Here is a 20,681-nt window from a genome sequence, read left to right on the forward strand (position 1 = left end):
ATAAAATGTCACAGTAACTTCCTTTGGCCACAAGCAATCCAAACCCTCCATTAAGTGTAACATTGTATTTTGTGCCTTCAGCCTGCCTTCCTTATAAAACTCCGTGTTCTAATTCTCACCTTTGTGCCAAGCTCGAACTATGAATCTCATTTTCACAGCATGTTTCCAAAACAGTATTGCCCTGTTTTTCAGTTTTTCTCCAAGAACTTACTTCAGAGCCGGTGCTCATATGGCAGGTGACATAACTTGGTCCAATTCAAGTGAATTGCCAATTTCAGAATGCCATTTACTACCTGAAAATGTGCTGGTGGCCACAGTCCAAGAGGGAGGAGTCTATAGTTAAAAGCAATGCTGCAGTAATGCATGGGTACAAAAATCTTGTGTTTGAAGAGCCACACAGCTACATTAGTAACCTCCCCAAACTGAGCTTACCCTCTTGTGAGTTTACCTTCCATTCTCACTTTGGCAAGAACATATCAATTACTTGTCCCTGGACCTCACTCTGAGTGCCCCTTGCAAGGCCTGACTGGAAAGCCCAGGGAGTGATGTTTTTTCTTCCTTGCAGCTTCTGACAGGGAGCACAGGGAGAAGCTTCCCTGACAGCCAAACACCCCTTACCCACTGGCCAGTAATGCTACACCTGCCCTGACTGCATGGAAGCCTTTGGCAGAGAGAAGGCTGCACCTTCTGCCCGAGCTCAGCCAAGGGCTGGAGCATCTCCCCATGCCAGGGTGAACGTGCTGACTGTCAGTGCAGCTACACACACAGAGCATCCACCTACCTCTGCTGGGTTTTGGGCTAAACCTGTGCTACAAAGGAGGATTTCACAGACCTGCTGCTGCAGCAGGTACCACAGCATGTCAGACACATGTTTCTGCTGTGACTGCAGAGCTGTCCCTTTTAGCTCCAGCTGTAGAGGTCTCAGAGTTCAATCCCAGGAATGGCTTATGAAAGCAATTACCACCTGAAAGGTCTCTTTGTTTTTGTGCCACTGCTTTTAATAATAATGATTGCATCAGATATTTTCTGCCATCTTGATCTTCTTTGGTACTGCCAACTAAGAAATGACAAAGCCCAACACTTAAAATAGCACCCAATACAATGAATGCAAACGCTTGGGTTTGAGGTTTTACATCCTGCCCTCCCAAAGCACTTTCCCTTTGATGATTTTAGCCACTGAGTACCAAGCTCCACAAAAGCCCTGAAGGGTGTGACATGCACGGCCAAACCAGGGAATCACCTGCAGGCAGGGGCCAGGTTGACTGCTCTGAGCACCAGACAGTCCTGTCCCACAGGAGCAGACAGACAGACAGACAGACATGAGAGGCACACAGCATTTGAGGGAGTTGTCTGGACAATCACAAATTGCTTTGATTCTTCAGGCAATCCTTTCATTCATGCTTGGTTCAATCTGTTACAGCAGCAACAATTGCTGGCCAATTTAACAGCAAAACTGGGAATATAATCCAGACCTCCCACACTTCACACTCTCTGACCATTCCCCCTCATATCAGCAGAGTTATGCTCTTGTCAGCTACTGACTGACAAGTTAAAACAAGACCTGAAAAAATTACCCAAATCCCAAAGGCTCAAATCTATAGCTGGAGTCTGCACTGAGCCACTAGCTCTGAATTTTGCCCCAGCATCTAACCATATATCCAGAGTACACTGTATTTTGAATCAACCACCTGATTCCAGGAAACCCATGGCAGATGAGAATTACTTTGTGTGGAACAAAACACGTAATCCTAAAATACAGCCTCATGTAGCACCTATTAGAGGTATAAAGCCTGCAAAACACAAAAACCCACTTCTTTTTTTTTAAAAGAAAATCTTCACAGTGACTTAGTCTTCACAACAAAGCTCAATAGGCAAAAGGATCCCAGCATTCCAATTTCCAAATAACCCTCTGATCAGTTACATTTTCTTTATATTCTCTGATAAAAAAAATGAAAGATCACAACCAGCATGAATTCCAAAGGGAATCCATTCACTGAACACCCTGTGCTGATTTGTGCATGTGTGTATGCATGCACACAGATATGCACACATGCAGTGCAAAATCACAGAATCATTGAAGGGACCTTGGAAGGGACCTTGGAAGGGCCACCTAGTCCAACCTGACCTTTAATGTTTCCAGGATTGCAGCAGCCACCACCTCTCTGGGCATCTTGTGTCAGTGTTTCACCATCCTCAGTGTAAAAAATTTGTATCCAGTCTAAACTCACTCTCCTTTAGTTTAATTATTGTCCTATTGCAACAGTTCCAAAATTACCCTTTTGGTTTCATTCATAAAGAAAAAAACATTCCCCTAACTGAATTTGAAGAAGCCCCACAAAACCAACTTTAAACCCAGTTTAATACCATGGGTTGTATCAAACTTAGTTGATTTTTTTTTTTTGTGGTCACACTTCAATTCTGATGAAGAAGGTCTGGAAGCCAATTTTGAAGGACAACTGTAGCTCCATGGTGTGTGGCTGCATCTAAGTATAAACAGATCAAAAGAGAGAGAAAGGCTAGCTGGGCATGGGCTTTATTGTCCAAGTGTTTTTGTGTCACTTCTGTCCTGCAGTCTCAATGGCCACTGGCCACAGGTAAAAAAGAAGCCAAAGGTTAAAAAGATTCCTGTGGATAAATTCACAAGATTTTCACTCCACAGCTGAAGCCATGAAAATGGCACTTGGAGTAGGGTAGCAGAAGAAAAGAAAGGATAAGGAAGGACTCTCTGTTCTCTTAAAATGACTAAATTGTGCCAAAAGTTGTCCTGCAAACCTGACAGGCAAAAGTAACAACAAGGCCAGGTTGAGATGGGAGCTAGAGAGAGGACCTGGTGGGTGTTATACCCAACCATGCAATAAAAGATGCAGGACAGACAACAGTGCAGCTTTATCAGCACAAGCTGCTTCCAATCATAGAAGCCACGAGTGAGTTATGTGGATCCTCCTGAACCCCTGCCAAGCAAAACTGTACAGTCTCCACTGAACACCGGTGTAACTGGAGGAAAAAAATGAAGCATTTATCTGGCAAGTGCTTTCTAGAAGAGAGTGTGGCTGTCAGGAGCAGCTTGAGGGGCTGGAATGCTAGAGATGGTTCCAGGGGGATGGAGCAGCCATCAGAGTGCATAAGAGACAGGCAGGGATTTTTCATAAAATGCAGTTTTTCACACAGTGATTACCACCTCCTATTTATACCACATGACATCATGAAGAACATGGCACATAGTCCTTTACTCCTGGAAACATAAAGTCAACTGAATAACAATGTGACAAATTGTCCCTTTTCATGCACTTTGTTTTTTGTAAACCTCTATTTCCAAACATCTGTCACTTAGAGAAATAAAAATCTGCTGGAATAGCAATTTCTGTGCCTTCTTCTCCCCAGACCAACACTACAGTAGATTAGGATTATGAATCCAAATTCCAGGCTGTTCCACTCAACATGTAAACCTTAACTGTTCACAAGAAAGGACAGATGGTCTAAGTATGTAACACATGAGAAAGAGAATTCAGTCTCCAGAAAATGCATCATCTAACCTCTGCTGGTTAGAGGCATTACAGACACAATATGCCAAGACACAAAGGAAAAAGTATTCCAGGTAAGCTTTTCTGCCTTGAAGAGCACACCTTTTCCTACTCCCCTTCAAATGTGGTTTGAAAGGCTTAGGGAGAGGAAATACCACATTATTTCCATGGTAAGAGTCAGTAGTTGAGTTTGGGACAATACAGTGGAAGCCTTCATTAGCACTCTTTGAGAACAGCTCGTAGAACTTGCCTGTAGCTTTGCCAGTTATGAGTAATGCAACAATCACTGAGATACACCAACACTTGAGTGTCACATTTCCTTCACACATTGCCTGGTGTCTACTGGACTCAGCCTTCTTGTGAGCAATCCCACTGCCTCCAGAGAAGGAATCCCTGCCACGACAGGTCTGTGAGATGCCACACCTTTCACCTGCTCCTCACTCCAGGGAAATCCTCCATTTCAGTTTCTGAAACTGATCTGAGCAAAGCTGATCTGCAGAGAAAAATTATATATCACCCCTAATTTTTTGCTTGTTTACCCGGTGGTTAACCAATCTCCCAACAGCACAAACTGCAAAAATAATGCTACAAAGGTAATACAGCTCCATAATCACTAAAACCAGGTCTAGGCATTGCTGGATCACCCAGGAGCACAAATTTCATCGGGATCAGGCCAAGGCATGTGATCAGGCTGCTGCTGATTGAGGCAGGATGCGGGGCCAGCGCCAATCCTGCCCTGGCCACGTGCCAGGCACAGGGGTGCAGACGATACCTGATCTGGCTGGAGCTGAGCACAGTGACACCTGAGCCAGCATAAAGCCTGCTAGTAAAAAGTTAACCTGTCAAAAACTTCTTGAATTAACTTGAGCAGGCAGGGTGAATGAATACCAGGTCAGCGCTTCACATCATGTGGCCACCCCATTTTGGAGCCAATAATGGGAGCTGCACTGCTGGCTTTTGTGTGCTGCCAAACCACAGCCTCATGTCGATAGTGATGTTTATATGCATGGGGAACTCGGTGCAGGATCAGGGCCTCAGAGTCCTTCAACTCGCCTTGCCTCCAACTTAAAGCAAAAAGGAAAGAAAAAAACCAAAAACCCTGACGTTTAACCTCTAAAGAATCCACCAGAATACTGCTTCTGTAGCAGATAAACTTAAATGATAATTAAAATAGAACCTATTCCTTCAATTAGTGAAGGCATCAGTACAGCAAACACATCAGTAACTTGGATGATTTGTGCAGTATTTTAGCAAGCCAGACAGTATTAAAAACACACCCTGTCATGTGAAAAAAATGCAAACTTTATGTTTTCTTTACTAAGAAAGTGCAGTCCTGCTCTTCTGAAACTGTGCTAAAAAGCCTTACCCGATCTCTGGAAGAACTTAAGCCATTTTAACACTGCTGCAATACTGCCCAGTGTACAGAGGTACATGGGTACAATTACACAAGGGTAGAGGCACATAGGAGACATGGTTTTCAAACATTCTTTCTTGAAATTGCTGGAAGTCACTGGAAATTGCTTGGTTTATGTGAGTACTTCAACAATTTTCAGAGCTAGCTCAAGCAGGCCATTACCCGAAAACCATTTTCAGAAGATTTTCCACTCCCCATTACAAAGGCCCTAAAAATGGTCCGTGTAGAGATGTACAACAACCTTGACAGCTGCCCAGAGGGAGGTGATCCTGCCCTGGTGTACTGCGCCCAGTTTTGGGCTCCCCAGCACAAGAGAGACCTGGAGCTCCTGGAGAGGGTCCAGTGAAGAGTGACAAAGGAGATGAGGGGACTGCAGCATCACTGCGATGAGAAAAGGCTGAGAAAATTTGGCTTGTTCAGCCTCAAGAAGAGATGACTGACAAAGGACCTCATCAATATCTCTTAAGTATTTGAAGGATGAGTCAAGAGGATGGAGCCGGGCTCTTCTCGGTGACACCAATAGGACAAGAGGCGACGGGTCTAAACTAATGCATAGAAAATTCCCCCTGAAAACAAGGAATAACTTGTTTACTGGTGGGTGCCATGCACTGCACCAGACCGCCCTGAGAGGCTGTGGCATCTCTGGACACTCGAGAACTGTCTGGATGCCATGTGTTGGAGCCAGGGGTGCTCCAGGTGACCGCCGCTGTCCCTCGGGCCGGGCTCGGTGACCGCCGCTGTCCCCTCGGGGCGGGCCCGGTGGCGCCCCCGGCGGCCGGCGCGGGGCAGCGCAGCCCGGGCGGGCAGCGGCGGGGGCGCCCCGCGGCCCGCGCTGTTTCCAGGGCGACGGCTCGCCGTGTTCCGGACCGTACCATTGCGCAAGCGGCGCGGGTGAGGGCGGGCGGGGGAAACAGGCCGGGCCCGGCGCCGCCTCCTCCCGGCTGCCTCCTCCCCCGCGCCTGGCCGCGCCTCCCCCCCCCCACCCTCCCGCGGGCCGGAGCGGCGCCGGGCCCAGCAGCGCGCGGTGCGGAGCGGAGCGGGCGGGCCCGGAGCGGCGGAGTCGGTACCGGCGGCGGGCGGGCCGGGCCGGGCCGGGCCGCGCCACCCCCTGCCCTCGCTGCCTCACCGGGGCGGGATGCGGGCGGGCGGGGCCGCGGGCTGTGAGCGGCGGCAGCGCGGAGACAAAGGGAGGCGGCGGCGGCGGCGGCGGGGCTCGGCGGCCGGCGCTGGGCACGGGGCGCGGGGCCGCCGCCGGGGCGCGCCCGCCGGGATGCGGCGGGGGCGGCGCGGCCGCGGCAGCAGCGCGGCGGCGGCAGCGGCGCGGCCCGCCCGGCGCGGCGGTAGAGGCGGCGGGGCCGGGCCGGCGGTCGCGCAGTCGCGTCTCCCGCGCCGCCCGCGCCGGCGATGTGGGGGCGGCGGCGGCAGGAGGAGCGCGGCGCGGAGCGGAAGGCGGGCGGGCCCCGGGCGGAAGCGGGCCGGGCCCGGCGGCGAGGGGCAGCAGCGCGGCGCCGGCGGGGGCGGCCGGGCGCGGGCGGGCGTGCGATGGAAACGCACATCTCGTGCCTGTTCCCCGAGCTGCTCGCCATGATCTTCGGGTACCTGGAGGTGCGCGACAAGGGCCGCGCGGCGCAGGTGTGCACGGCCTGGCGGGACGCCGCCTACCACCGCTCGGTGTGGCGGGGCGTGGAGGCCAAGCTGCACCTGCGCCGCGCCAACCCCTCGCTCTTCCCCAGCCTGGCGGCGCGGGGCATCCGGCGGGTGCAGATCCTGTCGCTGCGGCGCAGCCTGAGCTACGTGGTCCAGGGCATGGCGGACATCGAGAGCCTCAACCTCAGCGGCTGCTACAACCTCACCGACAACGGGCTGAGCCACGCCTTCGTGGCGGAGATCAGCTCCCTGCGCTCGCTCAACCTGAGCCTCTGCAAGCAGATCACGGACAGCAGCCTGGGCCGCATCGCCCAGTACCTCAAGGGCCTGGAGGTGCTGGAGCTCGGAGGCTGCAGCAACATCACCAACACCGGCCTCCTGCTCATCGCCTGGGGCCTGCAGCGCCTCAAGAGCCTCAACCTGCGCTCCTGCCGGCACCTCTCCGACGTGGGCATCGGGCACCTGGCGGGCATGACCCGCAGCGCGGCCGAGGGCTGCCTGGGCCTGGAGCAGCTCACGCTGCAGGACTGCCAGAAGCTCAGCGACCTCTCGCTCAAGCACCTGGCCCGCGGGCTGGGCCGCCTCCGCCAGCTCAACCTCAGCTTCTGCGGGGGCATCTCGGACGCGGGGCTGCTGCACCTGTCTCACATGAGCAGCCTGCGCAGCCTCAACCTGCGCTCCTGCGACAACATCAGCGACACGGGCATCATGCACCTGGCCATGGGCAGCCTGCGGCTGTCCGGCCTCGACGTCTCCTTCTGCGACAAGGTGGGGGACCAGAGCCTAGCCTACATCGCACAGGGCCTCGACGGGCTGCGCTCGCTGTCCCTCTGCTCCTGCCACATCAGTGACGAGGGCATCAACCGCATGGTGCGGCAGATGCACGGGCTGCGCACCCTCAACATCGGCCAGTGCGTCCGCATCACCGACAAGGGCCTGGAGCTCATCGCCGAACACCTCAGCCAGCTGACGGGCATCGACCTCTACGGCTGCACCCGCATCACCAAGCGGGGCCTGGAGCGCATCACCCAGCTGCCCTGCCTCAAGGTGCTCAACCTGGGACTTTGGGAAATGACTGAGAGCGAGAAGGTCAGGTGAGAGGAGGAGGAGGGTGCCCCGAGACCTCCGTCTCCTCTGGAGGGACTCACTGACTGACTGACTGACTGCTGCAGAGGAGGAGAGAAAGAGAGAGGGGCATGCACAGAGACATGCTACCCACGCACTCTGGCACTGCAGGGAGGAGCACAGAGAAATGAGGGGTATGTCCTCGACCCTTCTGTGCTGCCTGCCTATCCTTGCTGTGGAGGAGGAGGAGGAGGAAGGGGGGAGCAGGAGGACAGAGAGAAAGCACCTATCCATTTTCCAGGTCATGCCTCAAGCTCTGTGCTAGGGAGACAGAGCTCTCCCTTCCCACAGCATCCTTCCCTGCAGAAGAGGTAGAAGCCCACACTCTTATGCACTGGGGCTAGAGACACCCCTCTTTATCCCCACTCCCACATTCCATCCCCTCAAGCACTAAGGATGGATAAAGACAGACCCTTGTTCTGCCATGTGTTCAGAATAGATTATTTTTGGTTTATATAAAGGAGAGTGGGAATGGAGATGGGAACAAAAAATAGTAACAGCAGAAAAGGCTTCCTAGCTACACTGGTGTACCCAGTCATCCTGCACTGGGCACAGACACAGCTTGTGATAAAACAACCATTCCACCTCTGTGCTTGCCCCTCCCCTGTCAACACATTTGTGACACAAATACTGCTCCGTAGGTACATTGATTTCCCCCCCCCCTTTTAAATCTTTCTTCAGTCTTCAGTTTCATGTTATTCTCTGCTGTGGGTGGATACAACCTCCCACTATTCCAGTTCTCCACTGCACTGAGACTAGCCATAGCTACAGCCTCCCCTTTTGTCAGTATGTTTCCCTGTCATCCTGCACTATGGGTAATGGAAAAGTCCAGGCACTCCATTCTCTCTCCCCATCTCTCCATTGGAGATGAATACACCATTTCCTCCTTCTCCTGTCTCTGTGGGGACTGGACACAGACCCCACTCTCTTAAGCCTTCCTGTGCACTGGGGGACGCTGAGAGTTGCTGAGACTTGTCTTCCCTTTCATCATTCTCTTTTTCTCCCCTCCTCCTCCTTGGCAACAGGGATAGACATATCCAGCCACATATCCATTCCTCTCTGGGTCGGGGGGGTGAGCAGGTAGAAGGGAGTTCTAGCTCCTCTCTACCTGGGGGACATGAGGAAAAATCTCCAGCTTCATTTCTGCTTCATTTGAGATACTGTGACCTGTTTTTATTTTTAAATGCATAAAAAAAATTACTGCTACAAAAACAGCCTCTTACTCTCCCATCCCTTGCTTACATCCTGTAATTGATCCCAGTTTTCCTCACTCATTCTCCCCTTTACAGTATTCATTTTCTTACATGGTTTTATTTTTAAAGACATATGAAGTTGCTGTTCTTGTGGATTTTTAAGTACATTTTTTTTCTGCTGAATATATTCTATATATATAAATCTATATATGATGTCTGGCTACCTCGTTTTTAATTTGTTACTTTTTTTTTTTTTTTTTCCCTCCTCAAAAGCCCTGGAATTCTTACAGGAAAGAGATTTTGAGACTGAAACATTTTTGTGCCTAGACTGGAATAATGCCCCTTGGGTTTGTTCTTATTTTTGCCTCTCCTCCTCCACCACCACCCCTTTTTAATTTTTTTTTTTTTTAAGTTTTTAATTCTTTTTTTTAGGCTTGCCCTACTGTGTCCCACCTTCACATTCTGGTTGTGCCTCTCCCTTCCTCCTCACTGGGAAACTGGGGACCCAAACTGTGCTTCTGCATTTTTACTCTTCTAGCACAAATATGTAACGTGAGAATCCACGCTGAGGATTGGGCTACTGTTAACAAAAGTGTGTAAAATGCAAGTTCATTTAAAAAAAACATATATATATATATATGGATATATGCAAATGCTTTCCCCTCCCCTCCTAAGCCACCTACAAAAGGTCACTATGCCAGGCTTCCTGTTTGTAGGTGGAGAGGAGCAGAGCTGGCCTAGGGGCCCCAGGGCTGCCATGTGAAGGGGAGGAGACTGAAGTTCATCTGTCTTATCTCTGTTCTGTCAATAAAATGGAGCTGGGTCTTTAGATTATTTTTTAATTATTATTTTAAAGAGGAAGAGTAAGTTTGGGTTTTTGGGTTTTTTTTGTTTTGTTTTGTTTTTAAATATCTTGGCTTTTTTTTTGCTTATCTGTTCAAAATCTCAAATCCTCCACAGTAACAGGCCAGACCACGGAGTTAACGCAAACCCAGAGACCCCTATGGATTAATTGTACTGTTTGTGAATTTGTATAAAAAAATAACAAAGATCCTCTTAAAACATTTTATATTCTTACAATAAAAGGTTAAACATATTTATATAATAAAAGAGGAAATATGAAGTATGTTTTTGAAAAAAAAAAAAAAAAAAAAGCCGTATCTGTGTTGTCTGTGCTTATTGAAGATGTCTATCTGTTGGGTTTGGTAAGAACAGCCTTGTGGCCCATGGTGGGATTTGGGGCTGGAGGAGGAGAAGGAAGGAAGGGAGCCTGATGCCTCCTGTGCAGGATGTTGGGAAACATCACCACGAGGAGTTTGTAGGGAATGGGTTTGGCAGGACCAGCCGTGGCTGTGAGGATGCTGGCAGCATCCCTGGGGACAAACCCAGCTCAGAGGCTGAGGTTAGACAAACCTAAAGTGCTGAAACTTGCTAGCAGCTGAATCTACTACTTGGTGACAAAGGACAGCGTTTGGCGGGGGGGGGGGGGGGGGGGGGAAATGCCTGTGTTTAATTTTTTTTAAGCTCCAGACAAACTCCATGGCAGAGGATTTTTTAGTGATTTAAACTGTGGCCCTCCCCGGATGAAAGATCCATCAAAATAAAAAACATTTCCCAGCAGTGACAACCACCAAAAATCCTTGCCCTTGCAGACCTGGAAAATCTGAAACGTCTTGGTTGATTTCCACTGCCCAGCCAAAGATTAAAGAGAAAGTAAGTGGGACCGTGTTAAAAAAAAAAAAAAAAAAAAAAAAAAAAAAAAAAGTTTGAATAATCTAACGTGTCCTTTGTCCTCCACCATAATCTTTCTCCTCAACGTTATGACTTTTCACCCGATGCGGTCCCTTTTCAGCCTCCCCGACGCGGGGTGTTTCATTGTTGCCGGGACGGAGCTTAGCGGTGTTTATAGGGCAGCCACAAAGCGCTTCTCCCCCAGCCCGGCGGCGGGGCTCGCAAACCCGCTGCCCCCTTCCTGCCTCGAAGGAGGGGGAATGCGAAATGGTGGAAGAAGGCAGAGCCATTGTTCTGCAAAGTTAAAAGAGGAGCTGTCCTTGCTTGCTTGCTCAGTCATGCATACTCAATCTGGCCGGGCCCGGGTCCCTATGGAAAGGAGGAGGGCGATTCTTCCCCTCTTTTTAACATTCCTCTCCAGGCCTGGCTGTATTTAAGCTGCTTTCCTCCGCGCCGAGGAGGAGGGAGGGGGATGGTCTGAAGTTCCTGTACATTTGCATTTTAAGCACTTCCAGTGCTGAGCAGGCCACTTTGTTCCCGCTGCGGCAGCCGCGGCTGGCTGCTGCTCCAGGTGGGATGCTCTCCCGCAGGAGCTGCCCGGGGTGCCCGCACCTGCCTGCCCTGCTCCACCCCTGCCTCGCGGCTATTTTGGCTGAGGCTGGACCGGGCACGCTCCTGCTGCCAGCTCTACCACCTCACCCCTTTTGTGCACTGCTGCATTTCAAAGGGGAAAGCAGTGCCTGACTCCAACCCTCTTAAAAAGCAACACCATCCCCTCTGCATCCATCTGGGCTATCTCTGGACTTTGGGGCGTGTGTGGTTCTATTCCCTCCTTTCCAAGATTTCCAAGCTTTCTGTTGGGAGTCCATTCACAAAAGCTGCATTGTTCGCTTTAGGGAAAGCCACCACAATTGGATCTAATTGAGCCTGACACTATATCCATCTTCCTCTACTTGGAGGGAGGTGTTGGGGTCTGTATTTCCTGCATTAAGAAAAGAGTTTACAGTAACTTCTTGATGGAAAAAGAGCATGTATGTATGAGTGTTATAAACAACAGGAATTCCAGATCAGGTTCCCATAACAGCTGAAAACGTAATTGCTCCTGGGGTCAAGCAGCAGCCCCAGCCAAGGATTGGGAATGATAAACCTCTCAAAGCAGGTTTGTTTCTGCTGGGTTTGGGTGAAAATGGCATCTCCTTACTAAGCCCCATGTTCACATGGATAACAGTGGGACATTTCCTGTTTCAGTATAATATGTCTGCTCATAAACTCCATAATCAGAATTAGGATGGAATTTTTTTTTTTTTGTTCCTAAAAAATCCCTTGAACTTCTTCTCTCAACTCATGAAAAAAAAAAAAGCCAAACCAAAAGCTTTGCCCACATGGCTCAACATCCTCTTTTAAGGAGGACACAAGCCGAAGGAAGTTGCCAAAACCAAAGCCACCCTGAAGCCCAGTTCACAGGCACCCTGGACTGTTCCCATAGATGGAGCAAGTGCTCCTCATCCCTTCCTCTCATGCTCCATTGTGACAGCACCTCCTTGGGCACAGATGCACGCCAACAACCAATTACCACATAACTTCTCAGCATAACCAACCACTCTTGAATTTTTGAGCATGACTCAGTTGGCAAATGGGGTAGAAAACCATAAAAACCACTCCACGACTTAGAAGCGAGCTGGCAGTGTCCTGTCTGTGTCAGTGAGCCCACAGTGCCCCAGCAGTGGCTTTGGTGCCAGCTTTCACAGCTGTGCCCAGCAGGAAATGATACTGCTGGGCTCCTTGCCCACACCTGCACAGGGCAGGGCACAGAGGGTGGCCCAGGGACCTGCTTGATGGACCAGCAGCTCTGAGGAGCAGAGGAGCCACGCTCAAGAGGCAGTGGCAGGGAGCAGAGCAGAGCAGGAGCGATGTGGAGGGGGGATGGAGCCACTGAGCAGGAGAGGAGGCAGCCAGGGACCGAGGGGAGCAGCTGGGGATGCCAGCTCACAACAAGTCCTGCGTGTGCGTGGGGTCCCTGGGCTGCTGCAGCAGCTGCTCCCCTCGCCAGACCCACGGCTGGCTCCTCTCCCTGGGAGATGGGAGGAGAAGCAGGCTCCACCTGGGTCCTACTGCCCTTGCACTAGCACATGGGAGGTCCATGCATGACAGATTTATACATTTTATACCTTCCTGCTGCACGCTGCGGGTTGGGCTGAATCAGTTTGTCATGGTGGCTCTGGGGTCCTTTGTTCCACGGTCATAAATAACGGGGTCACGGGGCAGCTGTCAGCCAAACCACCTGGGGCCTGTGCTGTGGCCAGAGGTGATCCCTGTGCCAGGCAACACACAGCTTACTGCTGAACCTGCCCCTTGGGGGTCAGGCAAGGGTTAAAACGAGACCTGGGTGGCCAAGACACTCGCAGATTTTGGAACCAAAGCTAGAAATTAGCACAGGCTACCACTAACAGCACAAGGGGAGACATCCCTGGATCTGGCAGCCTCGCTGTGTATGTGTGGGGGATGCTCCAAGCAAAGTGAACCCTTTTTTGTTTTCTCTCTCCCTCCTCTACCTTAAATGCCACTCCTTCAGCCAGCAGCTCTTTAACAGTGCCTGCTGTGGAGGAGAAAGACAAATGCATAAACTCGACTGGGTGGTGTGGGCTGGACCCCTCAGGACATCAGGGAGGCCCCGAGCCAGAGCTGCTGGCTGGGCTGCACTGACACTCCCCACCCTGGCCAGCCAGCCAGGCTGTCCTGCTCAATTCCCCAGCCCCAAGCTGCACGGAAGAAAGAGCTGGAGAGGGTTCATCAGGCTCCTGTGCCAGAACTTAAGCCTCCAGCCACATTTGGCAGGGATGCTAGTGCTTCTCCCCCTTCTTTAATTAAATTTACCATATGCACTAGCTCAATGACAGCCCAAACTGAAATTGCATGATGGAGATTTTGAAAGATCCGAATCTCATCTGTTCCTGCAAGATGAATGGAAATGGGATTTTCCTAAAATCTGGGGTGTTTCTTAGAAAAGGTGTCAAAAGTTTAGTACCAGTGCCTGGACACACACCCTGAGCAAGTATTTCCACATGAGAGGGTTACTGAGACATAAACCAAACTCATATTCTGCTACAGAAATTAACTCAGATCTAGAAATGGGAACCTCCTCCTAGTTATTTTCCTTCCTCTGAGTCTTGTTTCTCTGGGCACCATGTAGTGATTTCATGAGGAAGCAATTTCCCCTCCCAGCTTTGGGGAAAAAAAATAAAAAAAATCCCAAACAAATTTTATCTGAGCTTGGTCCTGTTCCTCCCCATCCTTTTCCTCTTTCTCCCCCCAGGTACCCCAGCTTTACAAGCCCTTTAGGGGTTTGGCAGTTGGCACACAGCACCACAGGGGCACACAGATCCCAGCTCTGCAGCCTCCCTCCTTGTTCAGTGAGCTGAAATGCCAATAAATCCCTGCCATTATGTCCCTTGGTGACAGCTGTGGTGGCACACCTGGCTCCCCAGCTTCAGGTGCATCCTTCAATGCCATGAACTCCTCCTGCCACACTGGGTAGAAGTCCTGTGAGGCAGTCAGACCACAGGTGAGCTGGCTCCCTCTGCTCCCCAGAGCTCCTGGAGCTGCCAGGGATGCAATGCCCGACTTGGCTCCAGCAGATCTCCACCCACTTGGCCAAGGCACCCTATGCAAATCGGCCAGAGGTGAGGGATAACGAGATCCCTCGGGCTGCTCGTCCATCTAACACCCAGAAAAACCAGGAAAACAGATGGAGACCACGCTGCTGCCTGAGCTGCTGGTGCGGTCTCTGCAGTCACATGGGCTGGGTGGCACATCCCCATCCCCATCCCATTCCTGTTCCCAATCCTGATTCTCATCCCCATCTCGTTCCCATTCCAGATTCTGATCCCCATCCCGATCCCAATCCCCATCCCATTCTCATTCCTGTTCCTGATCCCCATCCCAATCCTGTTCCTGATCCCAATTCTCATCCCTGTCTTTGTTCTCATTCCTGTTCCCGATCCCCATCCCAATCTCCATCCCTTTCCCCATCCCCATCTCGATCTCCATTCCCTATGCCCATCCCTTTCCAGATCCCTTTCCCTATCTCGATCCCCATCCCTTTCCGGACCCCGATCTCTTTCCCCATCCCTTTCCTGACCCTGATCCCAGTCCCTTTCCCTTCCCAATCCCTTTTCCCCGTCCCAATCCCGGCTCCCCGCGGGTGCAGTGCGCGTTCTGCCCGCCAGGCGGCAGCATTGCCCGCCGAGTGCCGCGCCCGGCACCGCGCGTAACGAACGGCAATTAACCAACGGCAATTAATTAATGGACGGCAATTAACCAACGGCAATTAATTAATGGACGGCTCTGCACCCCTGGCATCAAGTGGAAGGGACGAGGAATGGGATGGATTAAAGGGTTCACGTGTCCAGCCCTGGACACGAACTGGCACAGTGCAGCCAAGGTGGGAGGTGCAAAGGATGGGGAACCTCAGGCTGCTCATCATCATCACCATCATCATCATCATCACCATCAGCATTTGGTGAAGGGTCCAAGGGTTTGCACCATAAATCAAACTGGAAAGCCACACCTGGCGCAGCTGAACTGGGAGTCAATGATAGAAACACAGGTTTGGGTTGAAGTGGTCTCAAAGACCATCTAGATCCAGTCCCCCTGCCATGGGCTGGAACATTTCTGCTATGAAGTGGGTGCCTAAAGCCCTATCCAGCCTGGCCTTGAACACTTCCAGGGATAGAGGATCCACAGCTTCTCCAGGGTATCTGCTCCAGGGCCTCACAACCCTCACAATTAAGACTTTCTTCCTAGTAAGTAATCTAAACTCAACCTCTTTCAGTTTAAAGCCATCCTCCCTCGTCCCATCACTACACATCCTAGTCAGAACTCCCTTTCCAGCTCCCTTGCAGCCCATCTAGGTACTGGAAAATGCTCCAAGCTCCCCAGAGCTTGCCCTTCTCCTGTCTGAACAACCCCAACTCTCTCAGGCTGTGTTCACAGAAATGCTCCAGCCCTCTGATCTCTTCCATGGCCCTCTGCACTCACCCCAACAGGTTCATCTTATGTTGGGATGTGCATCAGCACTCCCCATCATGTGGGAACATCACACCCCAGCCTGAAGAGCTGCCTCCTGGAAACCACCCCTCCTACACTCAGCACTTCTGCCCTAAAACAATCTCTTGACATCTGTACCTTGACAGCAAAAAAAATTTTTTTTTTTTTTTTTTTTAAGCACGAGAATGGTAACGGCGCAGGACCAAACTTAAAATAAGGCTTAGATTATTTATTTCAGTTTTGTTGTGCAGGGTTCTGCTGTGTTTTTGGTACAGTTACTCCACTGGACGCCTCTGCAGTGATTAAAGTATCTGTATGTGTGTGTCCTTTCTGGCACATAAATTTGAACAGTCTTTTTTTTTATCCAGTTCTCACACTGCTGCTACAGGTACAGTGATGGTGTCTTTTTTGGAAGCAACTACACCTTATAATTTACAGAATTTTCATAATTAGCTTCTGCAGACTCATTACACACACACAGACATCAAAAAGACAAAATCAGCAGTAATGGGGGAAGAGAGGCGGAAACAACTTGACTAAGGCAATGTCCCAGATCCCAGTGTGGCCAAACAGTGCCTGGTGTCCACCCCTTCCATCTCCTTCTGACCCAACAAATGCAGGGACACTTCCAGCACAACAGGTACAGCTCTGCCTGCAGCCCTGCAGCTGCTCCCTGCACATCTCCACCAGGATTGTCCCTGCAGCAGGGACCACCCGTGAGGATCAAAGGCACCACACGGTCCCCAAGGCTGCAGATGTCACCCTCGTGGGCTCCCTTCCCCAGTCACCTGCCCAGACCACACCGAAGGCCAACAGAGCCAGGGTGACTTTTGCCCTGCACACCCAGACCACACAGCCCAGTGGTGCCTGGGCTGCCAATCCCTTCCCCTCACCTCCACTGGGCTCAAATGCAGCACAGCAGGGGGAACATGGGGAAATCTCTCCCACCACACCTGCCAGGGAGGCAGCGGGACAGGGGAGGCTGCATGTGAGCTCCCACCCTGTCCCCAGTGCCAAAAACAAGCATGTTAAAGCTAATCTACCCCTGTCTCAGCTCAACTGCTTTTCTGTGACTAAGCCCCTTATAATGGTTTTACTAAAATCCCCTTTTGATGGAAAAAATCCCAGCTGGAAGTTTCGGGCAGCGGCACAATGTGCAAGTCTGCGTGTCCCTTTCCCCAGCTTCACAAAAGCCTCTAATCGAGTGGAAAATTTGCTGGAGGCCAGAGGTTTAGGCCTGCAATTATTTTTTAAGGGATTATCAGGAGAGAATGGCGGTACTTACGACCCTCCCTCTCTTTGTGCTCTGCTCTGTGCCGCTTTCAGATGGACTCAGCCAGAAACCCAAACCACCGCAGCTGGATTCAGCAAAACCAAGGGCTTGCCTGGGCAGCCTGCCTCCTCTCTGTCTCACAGGACAGATCCCAGACTCCAGGTTAGATGAGTCCCACTCCAGCAGCATGCAATGAACAGAAGTGCTTTTCCACAGAAGCAACACTCTCAGATTTTTTTACTTTTTTTTTTTTTTTAAAGAAAAGCCTGAGAAAAAGCAAACTGTTCCAGCCCCGTGAGCCTCAGAGAAGTGAGAAACCAAGGAGCCAGAAGGGATGAGGTCCATTGGACAGGCTGGGCTTTGGCTCTGCAAAGCCATTATGTAGGAGGTCTGACACAAGTTACTCACAGCAAGCTCCAAAAAAGACTTGGCACTGGAGATGTGCACACTGTAACACCCAGCTCTGGAGGGCTCTGCTCCAAGGGTGGGTCCTGGCACTGGGGTCCTCGGTGCTTCTGTGGCCTCTGAGAACAGCCAGACACCACTGAGCATCCAAAACACCTCCTGGCCTGGGCATGGAGCCACTGATGTCAGTGTGGGCAGCCAGAGGAGGGGCACTGCTGGCTCCCCTGCCCAAGGGCTCTGTGCTCTGCTCTGAGCCCCCAGGGCTCACACCTGGCCCAAAACCAGGGGCTGCTCCTCTTCCATCAAAGTGCCACCTCCCCAGCCACAGCCAGAAGGAGCAGAGGTGTTCCCTGCTCCTCAACAGCAGCCTAAGGAAGCCCTGCTTTAACTAATCCCTGCCTCCCAACCCATCCCTTCTGGAGAAGGAAGGAGCTAACCACAGGAAAAAGGGCTTCTCCTCACTGTTCCCATGCAAGCCACACCAGAGTGGGGATGGTTATTCCAGACTTGGAGCAAGGAATGAAACATGTGAAGGAAGAACGTCCAAAGACCTCTCAGCATGTTGGCAGCTGGTGGCTAAAAGGGAGAAGCAGCTCATCTTTTGAAAGATGTTCAAAACAAAGTGGCAGCTGCCACTGAGGTTTTTTTGTTTTTTTTTTTTTATCTTTATCTACACGTGCTGGTTGTGCTTTAAAAACACCTGGGCATGCTGAGGGGCCAGGATGCTTGACTTCTGGATGCTGGTCAGACTCAGGCACTTTGGGGAAGGAATTTTAAGTAAAAAAACTCAGTATCCAAGGGGTGTTAAACCACAAATAATTAAAAAACCCCAGACAAGCACAGAGAAAAAGTCAATGAGGCATCTGTGGAATTATGATGCCTGAAGGAGTTGGGTGGTGCCTAAGCTGGGGATTTTGATTTTGCAATTTTGAATGCTGCCTAAATGTCATTTGGCTTTGTTTTGGTGTTTCCTTGGATCAGTTTTTTTTGCCCCTCTCTACTTCATTCTCTCCATCCACATGGACACTGTTTTTGCAGGATTTTAAGACAGTCAGATAAAAAGACAAATGGCCAATCCTTCTCAAAGTTGCTCATTAAGGCTGATGTGCTTTGAGACACTCTCTGAGTCTGCTCTCCAGGCCAGCTTGTGAACTCCAGTGTCCCAAAATAAGGAATGCAGTCACCAGTAGGCAGCAGCATAGGGTGTGACCTGTGTGATTCACTAGTGGCACGAGAAGGGCAAGCTCAGGTGAAGAGTCAGCTCCAGCCCCAACTCCTCTCCCAAATAATGGAGCAATGTGCACAGTACCACAGAAGATCCTTTACTACCTCCAAGGAGCAGATCCTCCCCCAGCCTGCTCTCCTGAGTGCCACTGGTGAGCCTTGCTGCTGGAGTCTGCTGTCCACAGATAACCCTGAAAAGCCCTGCTTACAGCATCACTGAAACACCATGCACTTCCAGAGACCCAAATTCTGCACAGAGGTAGGATCATATGTACTTGCATAATTTCTGAAAAGGGTTTATCTTTTATCTGCAGGTATATAGCCTGCAGGCCCCTTACTCAACCACTTCCAGTTTACTCCTAATAATTTTTCTCTCTGCCCACCTCAAATTTTTTTTTCCCCAGGTTAAGATGTGTTTTTAATGCTCTCAACAGAAAAAAAGCTGACAAGTTTTCTGTTTCAGACAGCCTCTCCTGGGATGAACATCCCTTTCCCTGAATCCTGGCACTCAGCTCCCTGCAGATGCACCTCAGGTGCTTCAACTCCACCTCTGTGAAGAGCCCAGATATCATGCTGCACTGTACATGTGGATTTCTAGATGTATACTAACATGTCTGGAAAGTATTACTATCCTCACAAACATTGGTGAGATTTGAAAACAGAATCTCAACAACATGAAGAGATTTACCTCACCGGGATGTTACAAAGATTTAATACCTTTCATTATTATAATACAGAATATTATTATTGAATAATATTACAATGTTGTTAAGGTTTAGATTACAATAAAGATGCAACTTGTCACATGTTCCTTTCTGGCCTGCAGAGGGGCCCTGCAGACAGCAGGGTTTCCAAACACATCTGCAGTCACTGCTCTGGAGCTGAGCTGTGTCAGGCTGGGTGTTGAAAGGGCTGTCTATATGTTCAGCTGCATATTGCTACAAACATTTTAAAAAGCTGCTGTTTCCAGAAAGGAAGGACAAGTTATTGCAATTGTGAAAGCTGGGGGGTTTCCAGGGTTGCTGGTGTGCCAGCAGAGGATCCAGAGCCAGGACAGACAATCAACACAGCAGAATCCACAGAGCCTGAGGACCACCTACACAACACCTGCGTGTCTCACCCACCAGCTGCTGCTCCCTGGAGCACATAATTTGGGCATGCACTCATTGTGCCACTCCTAGCAGCTCCTGGCTTCACCAGAACAGTGTCACAGGCTGCCTACAGCGACGTGCAGGGCGAGGAGTGCCAGCCCCAGCTCAGGGAAATCTGACATTTACCACGAATATGTGGTGTCAGTGCAAACCCAGCCCACAGCTGGGAACTGGCAGCACATGCTTGAGCTATCACACTCACAGAGCAGGAACAGAAAAACTGCTCTGCCCACAACCACCCAAAACTGCAGGCAGTTTAACTCAAAGACTCAAAAGGAGGCACAAAGAGAAACCAGGGGTCAGGCTCCAAGAGAGACACAGATTCTTCTCTCTCTACAGAGTTGAATGCACCTATCTGCTCACTCAGTCCACAGACCCTTCACACTTCAAGGATGGGAGCATCTCTCCTTTATGCATGAGCTGCTCTCAAAAGCTAAGGCTGAAATCCTGGCAACAGTTCCCCACTTCCTTTAAAAGCAAAAGAAAAAAAACCCACCCAATACAACAAAGAAAAATAATCAAAAAACCATCCTGAGTCAAGAGTCTGTTGCAGCACAGAATAAAAAAGTGCTTGGTCTTCTTCAGGAACAGATTATATTCCTTATTTCCATGGCTGAAGGTGGCCATGAAATGGGATTCAGCACATGGATGCATTTCTGGAGGATCTTTATTCTAATAAATATGCAGGGGTAAAACCTCTGTCAATACAAATCCTATGGAAAATATTGCTCCTGTAGACAAAGAGAGACCAGTTCTGTCTGTGTACTCAGGCACTGCATATATGAAGATATTTTAGAGGCCTCTATACTTAGCCATTGTGGTTTCAATCTTTCCCAGGCCAGGGGTAGCTGTGTAAGCATATAGTCAGCACTGGCTAAACAAGTACTTTTGAAACCATACTATTATTACCAAATTAGGCTCCTTTTTTTTTTTTTTTTTTCTTTTGGAAGG

The 20,681-nt window shown here is 50.3% G+C and overlaps 2 protein-coding genes across 4 annotated transcripts in view; one reads left to right on the forward strand and one right to left on the reverse strand.

Annotated features, from left to right (window-relative positions):
* Positions 1-20,681, reverse strand: part of WNT5B (Wnt family member 5B) — a 64,783-nt gene that overhangs the window by 25,737 nt on the left and 18,365 nt on the right. The window lies entirely within an intron of this gene.
* Positions 5,913-10,017, forward strand: FBXL14 (F-box and leucine rich repeat protein 14). Its single transcript, XM_079304792.1, has one exon. The coding sequence runs from the start codon at positions 6,340-6,342 to the stop codon at positions 7,678-7,680; it is 1,341 nt and encodes a 446-aa protein (XP_079160918.1). The 5' UTR covers positions 5,913-6,339; the 3' UTR covers positions 7,681-10,017.

The sequence above is a fragment of the Erithacus rubecula genome (genome assembly GCF_903797595.1).
Source record: "Erithacus rubecula genome assembly, chromosome: 4".
In the NCBI taxonomy this organism is placed as follows: domain Eukaryota; kingdom Metazoa; phylum Chordata; class Aves; order Passeriformes; family Muscicapidae; genus Erithacus; species Erithacus rubecula.

What these genes read in the sequence shown, in the direction of transcription:
- FBXL14 (XM_079304792.1), top strand. Translation starts at nt 6,340, where the DNA reads ATGTGGGGGCGGCGGCGGCAGGAGGAGCGCGGCGCGGAGCGGAAGGCG.